Source organism: Cervus elaphus, chromosome 9, assembly GCF_910594005.1.
Source record: "Cervus elaphus chromosome 9, mCerEla1.1, whole genome shotgun sequence".
Lineage (NCBI taxonomy): Eukaryota > Metazoa > Chordata > Mammalia > Artiodactyla > Cervidae > Cervus > Cervus elaphus.
This window is the reverse complement of record NC_057823.1, coordinates 47,682,312-47,698,665: the sequence shown is the minus strand read 5'-3', so window position 1 is coordinate 47,698,665 and position 16,354 is coordinate 47,682,312. Positions and strand designations below refer to the sequence as shown.

At 37.9% G+C, this 16,354-nt stretch overlaps 1 protein-coding gene across 1 annotated transcript in view; it reads left to right on the top strand.

Moving 5' to 3' along the window:
• The first annotated feature begins 2,595 nt into the window (after positions 1 to 2,595).
• The window catches only part of SAR1B (secretion associated Ras related GTPase 1B), a 28,482-nt gene continuing 14,723 nt past the window's right edge, over positions 2,596 to 16,354 (top strand). The window contains exons 1-2 of the mRNA XM_043912803.1: positions 2,596 to 2,744; positions 12,843 to 12,918. Of these exons, the coding sequence (XP_043768738.1) occupies positions 12,861 to 12,918 (58 nt within the window). The 5' untranslated portion in view covers positions 2,596 to 2,744; positions 12,843 to 12,860. The remainder of the gene's footprint in view (positions 2,745 to 12,842; positions 12,919 to 16,354) is intronic.

Sequence of the window (16,354 nt, the reverse complement as noted above, 5' to 3'; positions counted from 1 at the left end):
AAGACTTTATAGACTTTGGGAAGCAATTGAAGAATGGTAAACAGTAGAGTAATTAAATTCATGCTTTAGTATGAATGCATCAAAAAATCAATCCAATAGCTGTGAAGATAACCAATTGATAGGGAAAGAAGAGTTGCTGCAGTAACCCAGGCCACAGATGATAGTGACCTGCAGTAAGCTGGTTGTACAGGAGATAGAAGTAGACTCACTAAGCCAGGTCAAATCTTGGAACTTTGATATTTCCTCTACTTTTGCTACCAACATGTAATCAATCACATATAGGTTCTAACTTCTACAATTTCTCACACCTGACTCTCTCTTTGTTCCCACTGACCCAGCACTGCCCCATATTACCTCTCACCTCTGTGATTGCAGCTGTCTCATTACAAATCTCAGTTTTCAGCCCTTATCTGTTCCAATACAACCCACACACTGCTGCCAGAGCAAACTTTCCAAAAATAGGATTCTGACCCTGTTCCTGTTCTGCTCAGAACCTCCAAAAGGCTCTATAGCTTGGGAGTCTACATCCTTGGTGGATGTAGTGGAAAGCTATTTAGTCAAAGCATAATACTTGCCTGGTGCTTTGCCCATCTCTGTTCCTTTCTAAATGTTATTCTCACATTATGATATTATCCCTGCTGAGTATTAATCCCCATTTTACATATGTAGTAACTGAAACTTCAAGTGGTTAATGTTAGAATCATAATCTGTAGCTGTACTTCTATTAAAATACAGTCATTAAAATTAATGATTTAGAAGAATACTTGATTGTATTGAAATGTTTTTAGTTTTAAATGTTTTACAAAACTGTTTATAGTATGATTATAATCTTATAAAAATGTTTATATCTGTGAGGTGTGACAGAGGATGATTTTTGTTTCCATTTTTCTTGACTTTCCAAACTTTTTAACCATGATTGTGTATTACTTTTATCATGATATTAGTCATCAAAAAGCTCAAGATATGTAAATATCTTACATATCCTGTAAGGCTCTCCTCAAACACTGATATCTCCTGCCTCTCCACTCCCTCACCCCTACCAGAAGCTTGTAGTTTGTTTTCCTTTCTCTCCTCCTACCTTCTTTTATAGTCAGTTGTGAATTAAAATATCTCCCAGTCAAATCAAAAGGTCCTGGAAGAAAGAGACTGTCTTGCTTATTGTCTTTCCCCCATTCCTAATCAATTTACAGTCTATTGCTGAAGTCAGGAGGAATCATAATTTAGATTTCTATCTAAAGGCTAACTCAAATGCCAAGGATATCAGGAATATCTTTTCAAATTCTGGAAAAGAGCTGTGGCATAATCTTGAGAAGCCCAGTGAAGTGCCTCAAGCCACTTAAAAGTATTTATTGTCGGGGGGAGAAAGGCTCAAGAGGGAGACGATATATGTATAATTATGGCTGATTAGCATTTTTTGTGGCAGAAACCAACACAACACTGTAAAGCAAGTATCCTCCAATTTTTTAAAAAAAGTATTTATTAAACCAAACTGAAGACTAGATCTGTGGAAAGGAGAATAAAGGGAAACCCAGACTAGAATAGCAGGCTCCTCCAACTTAGACCAATGGACTCTAGTGAAATTCTTTATCCCCCTGAGGACAAAAATGTACCTAAAAGTCTTTTATGAATGAATCACTTGCTCGAATGTATTCAGCACCTATAGTATGCCAAGCACTGAAAATATGTTCAACAGGAGAAAAGGCAGATATGGTTCTTGACCTAAGGAAGCTGATAGAATGCCTGTTGGGGAGGCTATAGATAAATAATCATACATTTTAATTGTAAAATTATAAGCAAGATAACTTCAATCAATCATAAGATAAATTGTACAGTTGCTGGGGAAACCTGAAATAAAGGGCTTAACTGAATCTGAGAGGGAGTCTGATGAGAGAGCTATTGGTGCTGAGACCTGAAGAGTGTGTAGGAGTTAGCCGGGTAGAGGGAGCTATCTGCGGAAGCCGTTCTGGCAGAAAGAATGACAAGTGAGAAGCGAGGACCAATGGAGTAAGTCATTTCCTGAGGCTGGGATGAAAGAGGCGGAGATCCAGCAGAGCCAGTGATAGGCTTATTGGGAATCTATCGAATAACTGCTTCAGTCCCCAAGCACCTCCTTGTTCTGCCTGCATCACCGAGAAAGAATCCTAGGCTTGAGAGCAATCTTGGAAGCACTGCCATCACATTTTCATTCAAGGCACCCGAGTATTCCTATTTGAATAAATTTAAGAAAAGTAACATCCATGAGCAAAAAACAGCAGAGTCAAGACAGTCTTAAAGATCAACATTCATTAGCAAAGAACGACGGAGTAAAGACAGCCTTGTTGAAAGCTCAACACATTATCTGGCACATAGTTACATTTTGTAAATTACTCGTTGAACTCAAGAAACAGGTGCACTTTGAAAATGTAATTTATTTTAAGAAAAGAAAAGAAAAGAGGATGTCACGTATAATTTCCCCAAGCTAAACACCGGTGTTGCCTTCTCTGCCTGAAACTCCTTCAGGCCTGTGTGGGCAGCAGGTCCCACCTCGGAGCGCACTCAACCGCGGGACTGTCCGCGGAACCGCCGGAAGGCGGAACTGCAGGCGCTCGGCACTGCTGTCCTGCGAACCTTCGCGAGTGAAGCACCCGCCGGCCCGGAAGGCGCTAACGCGAACTACGGCCGCGGCAGCCATCGTTCTTTGCAGTTCGGTGTCGGAGTGAATAGTGCCGACTCCAAACAAGGAATTGCGTTTTCTCCAACCGCAGGTAAGTGGCGGCCTCTCGTCCCGGAAGAACTGGCGGGCGGCAGCTGTCGATCCCGGGGAAGGAGCGCCTTTGGGGCTGGGCCCACTCGATGCCCCTGCCTATAGCCGGGCGGGGAAGGGGCTCCTGTTTTTCGCCCTGGAATCTGGCGGCGGGAAAGACGACAGGTTCCTTTCATGCTTCGCGGGACCACTCTGACGGCCATCTGGATAAGACACCGCTGCTGTCAAATGGTGGTAATTTCAGGAATCAAATAGATGACTCTGAACTGCAGCCAAGCCCTTCCTTGCCCTTAGCCTCAGTTTCCTTACCAGGTAAGGTGAAGGCTGCGGGGATCATTGACAGCTCAGAGGCAGTGACGCGACGTGTTGTTTTCAACTCTCCCACACAGTGTGGGGACAAATCGAGCTTTCCTTACTACCAGTAGTTAACGTTTTCCCATTGCCCAAGTCCCAGTTGAGTGGGGAAAAGATACACCATACTCTTGGGGGAAAGCTGCAATTATTTACAGACTGTCCCAAGAGTTTCCAACAAGGTTTAAATACTGACTTTGACAACAGCTGAAACTCTTGACATCGTTGACCAAAAGAACCAAACTCGTCAGGAATTTTGAGGTATTAGGTACATTGAGCAGAATGAGCTGAAGAAATACTTTTAATTTGAAAAAGTAAACCCAGTATTAGTTGCACATTTTTATCTCACACGTAAGACTGTCCTGCGTTCAGTGTTAGAACACCAATTAGTCTCAATGAGGCAAATGAAAGAGGGAAAGGAACATTTGTTGTCTACTATGTGTAAGGCGCTAATGTACTTTTTGTTCATTACACGAACCAAAAGGTTTAGTTCCCTACAGCCATCCACTGAGGGAATAGTAGTATCTCTGTTTTACAAATGAGGAATAAGGAAGGTTTACATTTTGTCAACAATTAGTGGTGCTGATATTTCAAAATAATCTGCATACCAAATATTTTAGTGGACTTGCATTGTCATCAAAATATTTTGAATTTTAAAAACTTTAGGATAGTTCATTGACGTTTCCTGAGTTTGTGGAAGAGGAAGGTGTTGCCATCATTTTAGAAATATTAGAGAAGCAGTCATTAATTACTGAGACTAGTAGTTTACATAGGGTACATTTTAACTCCTTTGCTTTGCACTTTGAGCAAGAATTGAAATCAGAGAATAGGCTATCAGAAATGGAAATCAGTGCCATATATTTGAAGCTTATAAATCAGAATTCTGTAGTAATGATTCATTATTTCTCCACCCTCTTAAGTACACTTGGCTGAAAATCATTTAAATTATTTTTCTGCAAAACGTTACTAAGCAAGTAATTTTCAGATCATGGTATTGAAAAGTTTACCTTCCTTGCATGTAGCTTTTAGTACAATTTGAGTTAAAAGTATTTTAATGATTGAATTAGCCATTGCTTATGTCAGTTTTTATTTTAATTCATTATAGGTAAGTTCAGTACTTTTAAGATTTTTTTTTGATGTGGGCCATTGTTACAGTGTTTATTGAATTCGTTACAGTATTGCTTCTGTCTTTATGGTTTGGTTTTTTGGCCACCCGAGGAATGTGGGATCTTAGCTCCCCGACCAGGGATCTAATCCACATCCCCTGCATTGGAAGGCCTCTGGAGTCTTAACCACTGAACTGCCAGGGAAGTCCCTCATAGCTTTTTAAAATATGTAGTTTTTTCCCTTTTCCTCTTAAAAAAATCCAACTTATATCTGTCACAGATTTAACCTTATTTCAGTCGAGCATCACTCTTCCTTAAAGGAAAATGGAGTATGTACTTTTTGTTCATTACATGAACCAAAAGATTTAGTTCCATTTTTATAATGGCTAAACATTCAGTCCTCAAATGTTTTCTTGAGTTTTTTATTTGCATCACTGTTTCAGTACTTTAAAGGTTGTAAAAAGAAAATCTAATAATTTTAGGGTTGGGTATTTAAAAGCAGCCTTATTTTGAAACATTCAACATCATCAGTGTCCATACTTGTATGGACATTGGCCCTCCTTATCCATGGATTCTGTTTCTGAAGATTCAAGAACGGATAGAAAATATTTGGGGAAAAAAAATTCCAGAAAGTTTGAAAAAGCAAAACTTCAATTTGCCAAGTGCTGACAACCATTTATATGGCATTTACGTTGCATTTACAACTACTTGCTTTGTGTTAGATCCTTTAAGTAATTGAGAGATTATTTAAAGTATACTAGAGGAAGTGCGAAGACTGTATGTAAATACTATGACATTTTTATATAAGGGGCTTAAGGAGAGGGTGTAGGGTGTAGAGGCCTGGAAACAATCCTCTAGATCCCCAAGGGACCAAGGCACAGGGCCTTGTTGAAATTCTACAAAACATGGCCAGAATTTGGCCTTTGTATTTCTAGTGCCATTTGAAACTGAGAGAGGGGTATTTATAGTTCCTAAATTGGTTTACAGACAGCATACTGATCTTATGGAATTTGTGCACTGTATAATTACAAGCCTGACAAAACTGTGTAGAAAGTTATGATCAATCTCTTCTACTGAAATTTCCTTACCTGGATTTGAAGGAAACTATTCTAGTGCTTTTCTGGTGACAGTGATGTTGTTGTTAATATTTAAAGTAAAATCAGAACATCATTAAAAATCTTTTTCTTAGTAGTAGTTATTAATATTGAAGTTGATTTCAAAATTGGCATTGAAAGTTCTGTGCTTTGATTTTCAATTGATTTAGTCTAAATTAATACCACCTTATATGGTATATTCAAAGTATTTTCATGTATGTTATTGTACTTAATCATTCCTAACACTCTGTGAGGCAGGCGGTATTTCCCTTATATCGAAGAGCAAACTGGGGCTCATAAAGAATGGCTTTCCCAGGATGAAATTATAGTATTTCAAAAGAAGAACATTCAGGACTTCCCTGGTAGTCTAGTGGTTAAGACTCCATGCTTCCACCACAGGGGCACAGGTTCAATCCCTGGTGGGGGAAGTTCTACATGCCATGTAATACGGCCAGATAAGAGGCAGGGATGCACATTCAGTTTAGATTTTTTAAAATCTAGGACATCCATTCTACCTTATTCATTTTACCACAGCTCTACCATGCTTTGCTTCCCAAAGTTATTAATGTATTTACTCTAGAATCCTATTCTCAATAGGATTTATCTCCTTAGAATATTCTAGTTTTTATTTTCTACCAGCACTACTTTTTGGAGTATTTGTATCTTGTCATCTTATGTTTATTTTTTCTCTTATGTATGTTTTTTAAAAGTTCACACCTAAATGATTTTGCTAAATTACTTACATTGTTGTTGCTTAGTTGCCAAGTCATACCTGACTCTTTTGCGACCCCATGGATTGAAGCCTGCCAGGCTTCTCTGTCCATAGGATTTCCCAGGCAAGAATACTGGAATGGGTTGCCATTTCCTTTTCCAGGGGATCATTCTGACCCAGGGATTGAACCCGGTCTCCTGAATTGGCAGGCGGATTCTCTGTCGCTGAGCCATCTGAGAAGCCCAAATTATTTTGTTGTTGTTCAGGCACCCAGTCGTGTCCGACTCTTTGCAACCCCATGGACTGCAGCACACTAGGCTTCCCTGTCCGTCATCTCCCAGAGCTTGCTCAAACTCATGTCCATTGAATTGGTAGATGCCATCCAACCATCTCATCCTCTGTCATCCCCTTCTCCTGCCTTCAATCTTTCCCAGATATCAGGGTCTTTTTCAATGAGTCGGTTCTTTCATTTTTTAATAATAATTTTATGGAGAGAGAGTACATACCATAGAGGATAGTTGTACATAACACTACTTAGCATTGTAAGTGTACAATTGAGTGTTTTTAGTTTACTCATGTTGTGCAACCATCACCAGTAACTCCAGAAACATTTTCATCACCCCAAAAGAAACCCAGTACTCATTAGCCACTCCCAATTTCACCTTCCCCCGCAGTCTGACAGCAACCAATCTACTGACTCTAAAGGCTTGACTATTCTGGACTATTTCATATAAATGGAATCATCCTTATAAGTTTAATGTGGCAAGGCTTTGAAAAGTTATTTGTAATCTGAGAATTTCTTTTCCATTACACCCTTTGCACTGATTTTCATATTATTTGAGTAGATCACTTTTCTAATCTGTGGGGCAATTTTTCCTGTTTGGTGTTCATGCAATAAATAAATCTGCTGACGTGTATATGTTTCCTTGTTCTTGACCTTTGCTTTTCACATGTCTTAATAGTGTGTTCATGGTGTTGTGTAACCTGTTCTCAGGGCTCAGGTATCTGTTTGCGGCTAAGTAACTTTTATTCTTAGTTGGCATTTTTACCTCTACTTTAAAATGACTAATGACTCCTAGCTTGTTTTAAAGATCTCAGAAGCCATGACTTTATAGAAATATAAATATCTCATTAATTTCTGAAGAAGAGTTTCCCCATATATGTTATTAGTTATCTTGGGACAAATTTTACAAAAGCAAATCCTTACACAAAAAATCCATTTATCTGCATGGCTACCCTCTCTACCATCTTACCCACTCTACCCTCCCTCAGTCTTCACTTAATCTTAGCCAAAAGGCCGAGAAGCGATTCTCCCTCAGTCTTTCACCTACCAACAGTCATCTTCAGTGAGGACTTTGCCACTTGACTCACAGTCCTGCTTTCTGTAATGCTCCCCTCCAATCTTCTGGTGATTCCACCGCCTGTCAGCGTGGACAGTACTTTGGAGCTTGCCACCACTCAGACCTTCCTTAAATTCTGAACCTACATTTTCCTCCACTTTGCTGGCACAGTTCTGATCACCTTTCACTTCTTGCACCCTTTTACTACATCTATATCTGCTATTTTTAACTAAAGATTCTTCCTCTATTCTTCCAGTTCTATTCTGTGAGAAGCCTGCTTTTGATCCTCACCCATTCCCGTACTTTGTCTACCTTTGTAACTTTATCCACGCAGCCTGAACTTCTGATCAGACCATTTCAGCCTCTGTCACTAGTGCTCTCAAATTCTTGTTCCCCTTTTTTCATTTGCTCTTCTGGAAGTCCCTAATACACATTTGCTCCTTATTCTCTAAAGCTGAGCACTGCTGGGGCGGGGCCGGGGGAGCAGCGGAGGGCTAGAAGTCGGTGCATTCACTGCTGTGAATGTTTCAGTCTTAGCAATTGGCTCTTTTTTTTTTTTTTAATCAAGGAATCTGTTTTATTTTGTATTTTTCAATAAAAAATTTTTTAAATTTAATTTTATTTTTATTTATTTATTTATTTTTTCAGTGGGTTTTGTCATACATTGATATGAATCAGACATAGATTTACACATATTCCCCATCCCGATTGGCAATTGGCTCTTTTTAGCCGTCTTTTAACTTGATCTTTCCCCCACAGTAGCTATTCTAATCCTCACTCTGCTCCTCAGAATTTCTCTACACTCCTTCACCTTTCCTGGCCTTCCTTCCTTTTCATCTTAGAGAAAGAGAGCGTGCTGTCTGCCCAGGCTCCTCTTGAGACTTTGCCCCTTTTGGTTAATTCCCTCTCTTGCTCATCTTTAACTTATTCCTTGCCACTAGCTCCTTCCTTTCAGTTAATCAACATGATCAAGCCTCACCCTCCCCTAAGAAGAAAATCTCACTTCCCTCACCCCATTTCGAATTTTTTGCCAGAAGAATTTCCTCACTGCCTCCACCTGCTAACTTCCATCACATTCTCTTCTCAATAATATCAATAACAGAGGCCATATTTTAAATACTTATTTTGTGCATTTTATCTTGTTTGCTCATAAAACCCCGAGAGATTTTAATTTGTTCAGGGTCACACAGCTCTGCTGGGACTTAAGTACTGGCCGTCGGCTCTCCTGGACTACCACGTCACCGCGAGCTGCTCAGGCGCTCAGCAGCCGCCTCCGTGTCACCGAAGCCAGCAGTGACATCTCTGCATATAATGTGACTGACTTCTTTTCTTGCCTGTCTCTTCTAGTTCTTTTACCCTTCCTGGGTTCTGTTGGTTCTTCCACCTGTATCTGTACCTTGAAGACTATCTCAAGTGAGAATTAATTTCTTCCATAGCATTTGGCAAGGAGCCTCTGGGCAGAGATGATGGGAAAACATTCTGATGCCAGGAAGGATAATGGGCAGATGTTTTAAGGTAAAGTACAGGTCGCCAGCAAGCAGTTTACTTTAGCCCAGGGAAAGCTACAAGTAGGGAAGTGATATGTATTATAAGCTTGGAAAGGTAGCTACAAGTAGGATGTGGAACACTGGACCAAGGAGTTTGACTGTATCATCTCTCAGCTCACACACCTCCAGTGGCTCTCCATCCACAAGCAGACTGGCCATATAATTTAACACCTAAATCAGGACCCTTTTGAGAAGGGAAGCACTATTAATGATTACACTGAGAAAACTTTACTGAGACTGTCCCCAGCCAACTGAGAGTTACAGTCACCCTGACTATGCAACAAGTCTGAGATGACATTTTGGTGGAGCTACTCTGGAGGGCATGTACAACTGGGTAGAAACACATTTTGATGTTAAGATGGTAATTTAGGAAAGTGACACAAGGATTTTGACCAGGTGGCTCCTTGAGAATCAAAGAAAATGCAGAAATTGATAGAACTAAGGAATGACTGGCCGTGGGATGTGAGGGAGAAGAAGGAATTACATGTCAGAGTCATGAGCTGGAGTAATTTTTAAATGTTATGTAATAATTTAAATAACTTTAAACCTTTAAAACTATTGTTATAAAGCTTTAGAGAGCCAATGCAACGTAAGGAAAAGGGGGATGGATGTGGAAGTCAGACTCATGCTTGAAACTTAGATGTGCCAATCACTAAAAGTTGAATTTTACTTGTAACTTCAGCTTCTGCAAAATGCAATCAATAATATATTTATTCTGAAAGGTTATTGAGGGTTTTTTTTGTTGTTGTTGAGTTTTTTGTTGTTGTTGAGGTATTTAGTGATGATATTTGTAAAGTGCCTAATACTGTAGGCCACGTAGTGAAAGAAATAATAATAATAGCAGTTAAAATTGAGTGTTTCCTCCATGCTCAATACTAAATTTTTGTGTGTAGTAATTAATCTTCACAACAACCATCTCAGATAGGTATTGTTATCCCCATTTTACAGATGAGGAAAGTGAAATAAGTTACTTAAAATATTAGTAAAGCCTTAGCTCCAGAGCTGCTGCTGTTAACCTCTAGATCATACTGCTCACAGAGGTTTAATAAATGGTAGCTGGTATTTTTTTGTTTTGCTCCGTTTTATTAAATTGAAATGCAAATTCAGCATTTTTTCTTATGTTTACATATTAAAAGTAGCCAGCATGAAAACCAAATGTCTAAATTTAATCTCAGATTTGTTGATCAGTCTGGCTTCTGCATCACTAATTAGCACCCATTGATTTTCACTCTGTCTCCATCCCCTAATCGCAGTTACGTCATCTAACAATTCCCGACTCTCTGCTGTAGCCATTTAGGCTCTGGGTACCCGATCACCATCCTTTCCCTTAGCTGCACCCTGTTGTCACCACAGAACTGGGAAAATAGGAGTTTGAATGTAGAGACAAGCAGGACTGGTTTTCTCTTGTTTTCATACATAATATAAAGTGTTATTTGTGAGCATACTATATACCTCTTTCAGGCTTCCCTTGTGGCTCAGCTGGTCAAGAATCTGCCTGCAATGCAGGAGACCTCAGTTCGATCCCTGGGTTGGGAAGATCTCCTGGAGAAGGGAAAGGCTACTCACTTCAGTATTCTAGCCTGGAGAATCCCATGGACTGTGTAGTCCATAGGGTCGCAAAGAGTCAGACACGACTGAGCGACTTTCACTTCACTATACCTCTTTCTGTTAGTATGCACACACATACCTCATGTCTTTTTTTTTTTTTTTTTGTAATTTATTTTTGGCTGTGGTGAGTCTTTGTTGCTCCATGAGCTTTGATCTAGTTGTGGCAAGCACTGGCAACTCTCTAGTTGAGGTACACAGGCTTTTATTGTGGTGGCTTTTCTTGTTGGGGAACATGGGCTCTAGGGTTCACAAGCTTCAGTGGCCCATGGGCTCAATAGCTGTGGCTCCCAGCTCTAAAGCACAGACTCAATAGCTGTGGTGCATGGGCTTAGTTGCTCCGCAGCTTGTGGGACCTTCCCAGCTCAGGGATCAAACCCGTGTCTCCTGCACAGGCAGGTGGATTCTTTACCACTGAGCCACCAGGGAAGCCCACCTCATCTCTCTGTTATTTATTTTAATTGTTTTGTCTCTATGCTCTTATGATCATTACTCCCCTAGTACCTTAGGATTTACAGTATGGGCATTTTCCCCCCGCCTTGTGCTTGAATAATTCTTGAAACCTTATAGGGTGAGTTGTTACCATTTTAGGTAATATCCTATTCAGTTTTAACATTTTTCAGTTTAGTTGTATTTGTGTAGCTAATTTATCACTCTATAACCTTTTTGAGAGAATGAGCCATGTTTGTCATCAGTATTTGTATTCCTCATGATGTCTAGGTTAGGACCCTGGATGTAATATGAGCTAGGTAAGTATGTATTGAATTAGAAGGGGAAAAAACTCAACACACCACTGCTTTATTTGATTCTCTACAGTGAAAATTATTATGATTTCCTTCGAAAAGCATATACCTAAAAATCTTCAGAAAAGATAAGCCACTTGTATATATTTTTTCTAAGTCTCAATTTATCCATGACCTAAAATGATAATAGTAGAAGGAGTAGTAATTTTCAACTTGTAAAATAATAACTTCTAAGGTAATAGATTCTTCTTACATAATTATGTCACTGTTGTAGTTACAGCATATAGTTACAGTATCACATTCTTGTGATACTGACAAATGAAACTATTTATTTTGCCAGTGTTAATCTGGAAATCAGCTGGTTGTAAGAACAAAATTCTACTTATGCTGGTACAAGCAAGAAGTTAATAGAAGAGGGGAGAAGCTACTGCCAGGATCCAGGGAATCTCTTAGTAAATACTGCTAGGCCTTGTGCAAGCTAGGTAGGCTGTCTCTTCTCTGTTTCTCACTCTCAAGGTGATGTGGTCTCAACATCTTAACCCTCTAGGAAATTCTGAGCCTGGTGGGCCCATCTTTGTCCAGCTTAGCCCACTTTGGAGGAGAGGTGGCTAAAGAAAGGAGGGCTATGTGTTGTACTTTGTCTAAAGAATAGCAAAGATAGCACAACCCTTCAAACTTTTCAGAGTTGGCCCTAGTTTAGAGCCTAGGTTCTTCTGTTCAGCTATAGAAAATGAACTTCGTTGATCGAAAGCATATTTTTTTTATAAATGATACTTCTTTTCTAAAGATACATTTTCTCTTGTTTTTCACATTAGGTATATTAGTTTATTAAGTACATGTCAGGTAAATGCTGAATTGAACTATACTCTGCATTTTCTAGTCTGATTTAGTAATTGGTTTTTTTTTTTTACATTTAGTAACATGATTACAATTTGAAAAATGCAAAAAGATAATAAACCCAGAAATATACTGTCTGGTACCAACTGCTACAAAAGACCCAAACAAAAAGAAAAAGAGTTTTTACTCCCCATAGGTAAAATCAGATTCAGAAACTTATTTCATGATCATAAATTTCCTCTCTTTTCCTTTTGGCTCCTGTCTTTCCCTCTACTCCAAGGTTTTTGGTAAATATTTCATAGGCAATAGAATTTAATTTACTATTGAACATAGATTATATCTAAAAATTCTATTATGTAACACTTTGATGAACATCTTTATACATAAAGCCTTTCCATATTTAGGACAATTTCTAAAATTCTTGGGTCAGTTTGTATCACCAGATACATTATTGCCAAATTGGTTTTAAAAAAGATTTGTTCCAATTTATACTGCCATTAATAATGCTTCTTTTACCACATTTTTTCTAGTCTTGACTGTTATAATTATTTTTCATGTTTGCTACTTTGGTAGGCAGGGAATGGTCTCTACATGGTATTTTAATGGCATTTTATTTTTTATGCATCAGTATAGACCAGGTTAGACTGGCCTGGAAGAGTATTTAACTCTTTGTAGTAAGGTTGCTGTAGAATTATTTACTCACAGTTGATGTTTAATGTCATTGCTATTTAATATTGACTACTAAATCCCACTTTTTTTTCCAGACCTTATAAGATTTGGCTATGTCCTTCATATTTGACTGGATTTACAGTGGTTTCAGCAGTGTGCTACAGTTCTTAGGTAATGTTGGCCCTTTGTTCTCTTTTGTTATCCCATTTAATCCTACTTATATGAAAGTGTCTTTTATTTGTCTAGAGCCTCTTTATATGTAACCCAGTAGTTACAGATGTGGGCTTTGGAATCATACAAACAAATTCAACTACTCATTATACCTGTTATGAAGTAATCTTAGATAAATTGCTTTCTCCACTTTAGCCTTAATTTCCTTATGTGTAAAATGATAATAATTCCTACCTCCTAAGGTTGTTGATAAGCATATTATTAGCAGGAATAGCTACTATTTATTAGCCAGTTTCCATAAGAGCTTTACATCCTTTATCTCAGGTAATCCTCACAGGAATCCAAGGCATTATTATTTTTGCTTTTTTAATAAAAATGCATGTTCCATCAAGTACCTCATATGTTATAAATGGCATTTTTTAACCTACTAAATGAGACTTGTTCACCCAGAGATTCTGACTAGTGATTTTCTTCTCTTTATAGATTTTACAGATAGGAAAAACATTCTTCTTTTATTGACACCCTTGACTTCTCACATTTTTCAGTGAAACAGGCTTTTTTTCCCCCCAAAGACAGACTTTTGATTAACTTTTATGTTGGGATATACACAACTTTACTATAGCAGTAATTAACAAAAATATTTCTAGTCCCCTGTTTTCAAATTTTTCTCTAATTTGAACTGCCAGAAAGAGAAGCATTTCATGTAATTAGAGATTGATAAACATAGTTCAAACTGGCCACAACTTACGGAATGATATATTCTATATAAATATTTCTTTCTCCACAAACATAATCTTAACTGAGGAAGTAAATTTTGCTTGGGAAATATAAATTTTGACTACTATATATTAAAAGGATAAAAGTATAAGATCAAACTTTGTCACTGTATTTTTATTTCTTAGTTGAACCTTAATACTTGCAAATTTTAAAAAACTCAGGATGTTTTCCTTTACGTTTTAGAAATAAAATTCCTCACATTATTTTATATTGTTGCTCTACCACACGTCAAATGTCAGATCTCGTTATACTACCTCCAAGAGAATCCTTAAGTATTTTGTCACATATTTGTAAGAACCGGGTCAGAAATAGGGGTTTTTAAACTTTATTTTGCTGACGTTTTGGATTATAACAGGTTGGAATCTGTATCTCAGTTTACAGAACAATGAATCTATCCTGAATTATGTTGAAAAGGCAAAAAAGACTGCATCATAGTCAGGAACAAGAAAGTTAATAGAGCTAGCATCAGGAGGCAGTGTAGAGAAATGGAAGTGAACCAAAGGTCTGGGATCAGACATGGGTTCAAATCTCAGACCTGACTTCAGCATTTGAGTAAATAAGTTTGAGTCTTCATTCTGCTCTGTAAAAAAGACAATAATGATGCTCCTATACAGAGTTGAGGATTAAGTGAAATAATGTATGCAGGTGTTTAACAGTGCCTACCACTGAACAGAAACTTAGTTCAATCCAGTTGAAAGATTAAATGCTCTAGCTGTTCCCCTTTGGAATCTTATCCGGTACACTTTTACTATTTAAAAGCTAAGGTGGTAAGACTGAGTGCATTGGTTAGAAACAATCTATATAGAAACCTTTTAAAGAAATACAATGTTTAAGGAGATTATTAGTCAGTATTCATAATTACAGGAGAGCTGTAGTATCCCAGCTCAAGTGACTGTGGAAGCAATTTTCTCCTTAGGACCCAGGTTGTTGGTTGATAGGTGATCAAAAGATTAGGACTTTAAAAAAAATTTACTTCTTAGACTTAAATGTGGGTATATAACTAAATGTTATTTTGGCGTGAACTTACTGGAAAATGGATAGCCCAATCTGTAATTCCCTAATATCTTAAAATTTTCACTTACTGATTAAATTTTTTGAGTTGCTACTGTGTTCCCGGTCTTCATATACTTCTATATAATTCCATAAGACAATTAAATGCATGAAAAATAAAGTTCAATACTACTACACACCTATTAGAATGCCCCGAATTCAGATGACAATACCAAATGTTGTCAATACCAAATGACAATACCAAATGTTGGTGGGGATGTGAAACAACAGGAATTCTTATTCATTACTGGTGGTAATACAAAATGGTATAACCACTTTAGAAGAGAGTTTGTTGTTCTCTTATGAAACTAAACATACTCTTAAACCATTCAGTCCAGCAGTTGTGCTCCTTGGTGTTTACCCAAAGGAGTTGAAAACTTACATCTAGCCAGAAACCTGCACACAGATATTTATAGCAGCTTTAGCCATAATTGCCAAAACATGGAAGCAACCAAGATGTCCTTTAGTGGGTGGATGGATAAATGAACTATGGTACTCCGGGAGTTGGTGATGGACAGGGAGGCCTGGCGTGCTGCGATTCACGGGGTTGCAAAGAGTTGGACGTGACTGAGTGACTAAACTGACTGAACTGACTTGACAGCCAGATAATGGGATACTGTACAACATGAGAAAGAAAATGGGCTATCAAGCTATGAAAATACATGGAGAAACCTTACATGCATATTGCTGAGTGGAAGAAGCCAATCTGAAAGGCTACATATTGTGTGATTCCAACTACATGACATTCTAGAGAAGGCAAAAATACGGAGGCCATAAAAAGATGAGTGGTTGCTGGGTCGTGGGTAGGGTGGATATATAGGCAGAATACAGAGACTTTTTAGGGCAGTGAAAATATTCTGTATAATGATGGACATAAGTCATTAAACTTCTGTCCTCTTTTGGGGGAGAGTCTACATATGTGGGGACAGAGGTATATGGGAAATATCTGTATCTTCCTTTGAGTTTTGTTGTAAAACTAAAAGTGCTCTAAGAAAAGTCTTTGAAATATATATATATGAAAAGCTCAATATGGAATTCTGCAATGAATGTCAGTCTACTGTAAACCAGTCAGTGTTGTCTTTATCTGTTTATCACTTTAGCTATCAGTGCTTGATTGATATATTTTAAATTATGTGCTTGGATATTTTTGTTGTTGCTTAGTTTTACGCAGTCATGTGAATAGTTTAACCTTATTCTCAGGTAAATTTGACAGTGAACGAAACTTTTTTACTGAAAAAAACTCACTGTAGTTTTGATTGTCAAAAATAGTTAATTTATTTTTACCTGTGAAAAAAATGAAAAACCTCTACTTTTTCTTTTGGTCTAGCTTCATAAATATATAATCTCAAGTATTTTATGTCTCTAGTAGAGGGCACAGATATTTTTCAAGGGGTAAATTAAAAGAGGATTTAAGTTAAATCATCAAGGGAATTGGCATTTTGGTATTGCAAGATAAGTTTAGGTCACACACATTCATTGACTGGGGCAAAGTTTAGTTTCATAATGATCTGACGTCCCAAATCGTAATAGATTTAAAATAGTTCTTCAAAACTAAAAATGGATTAGAAATCCAAGCTTTTTCAGGCCAATTTATAAAATCTTAGAAGTT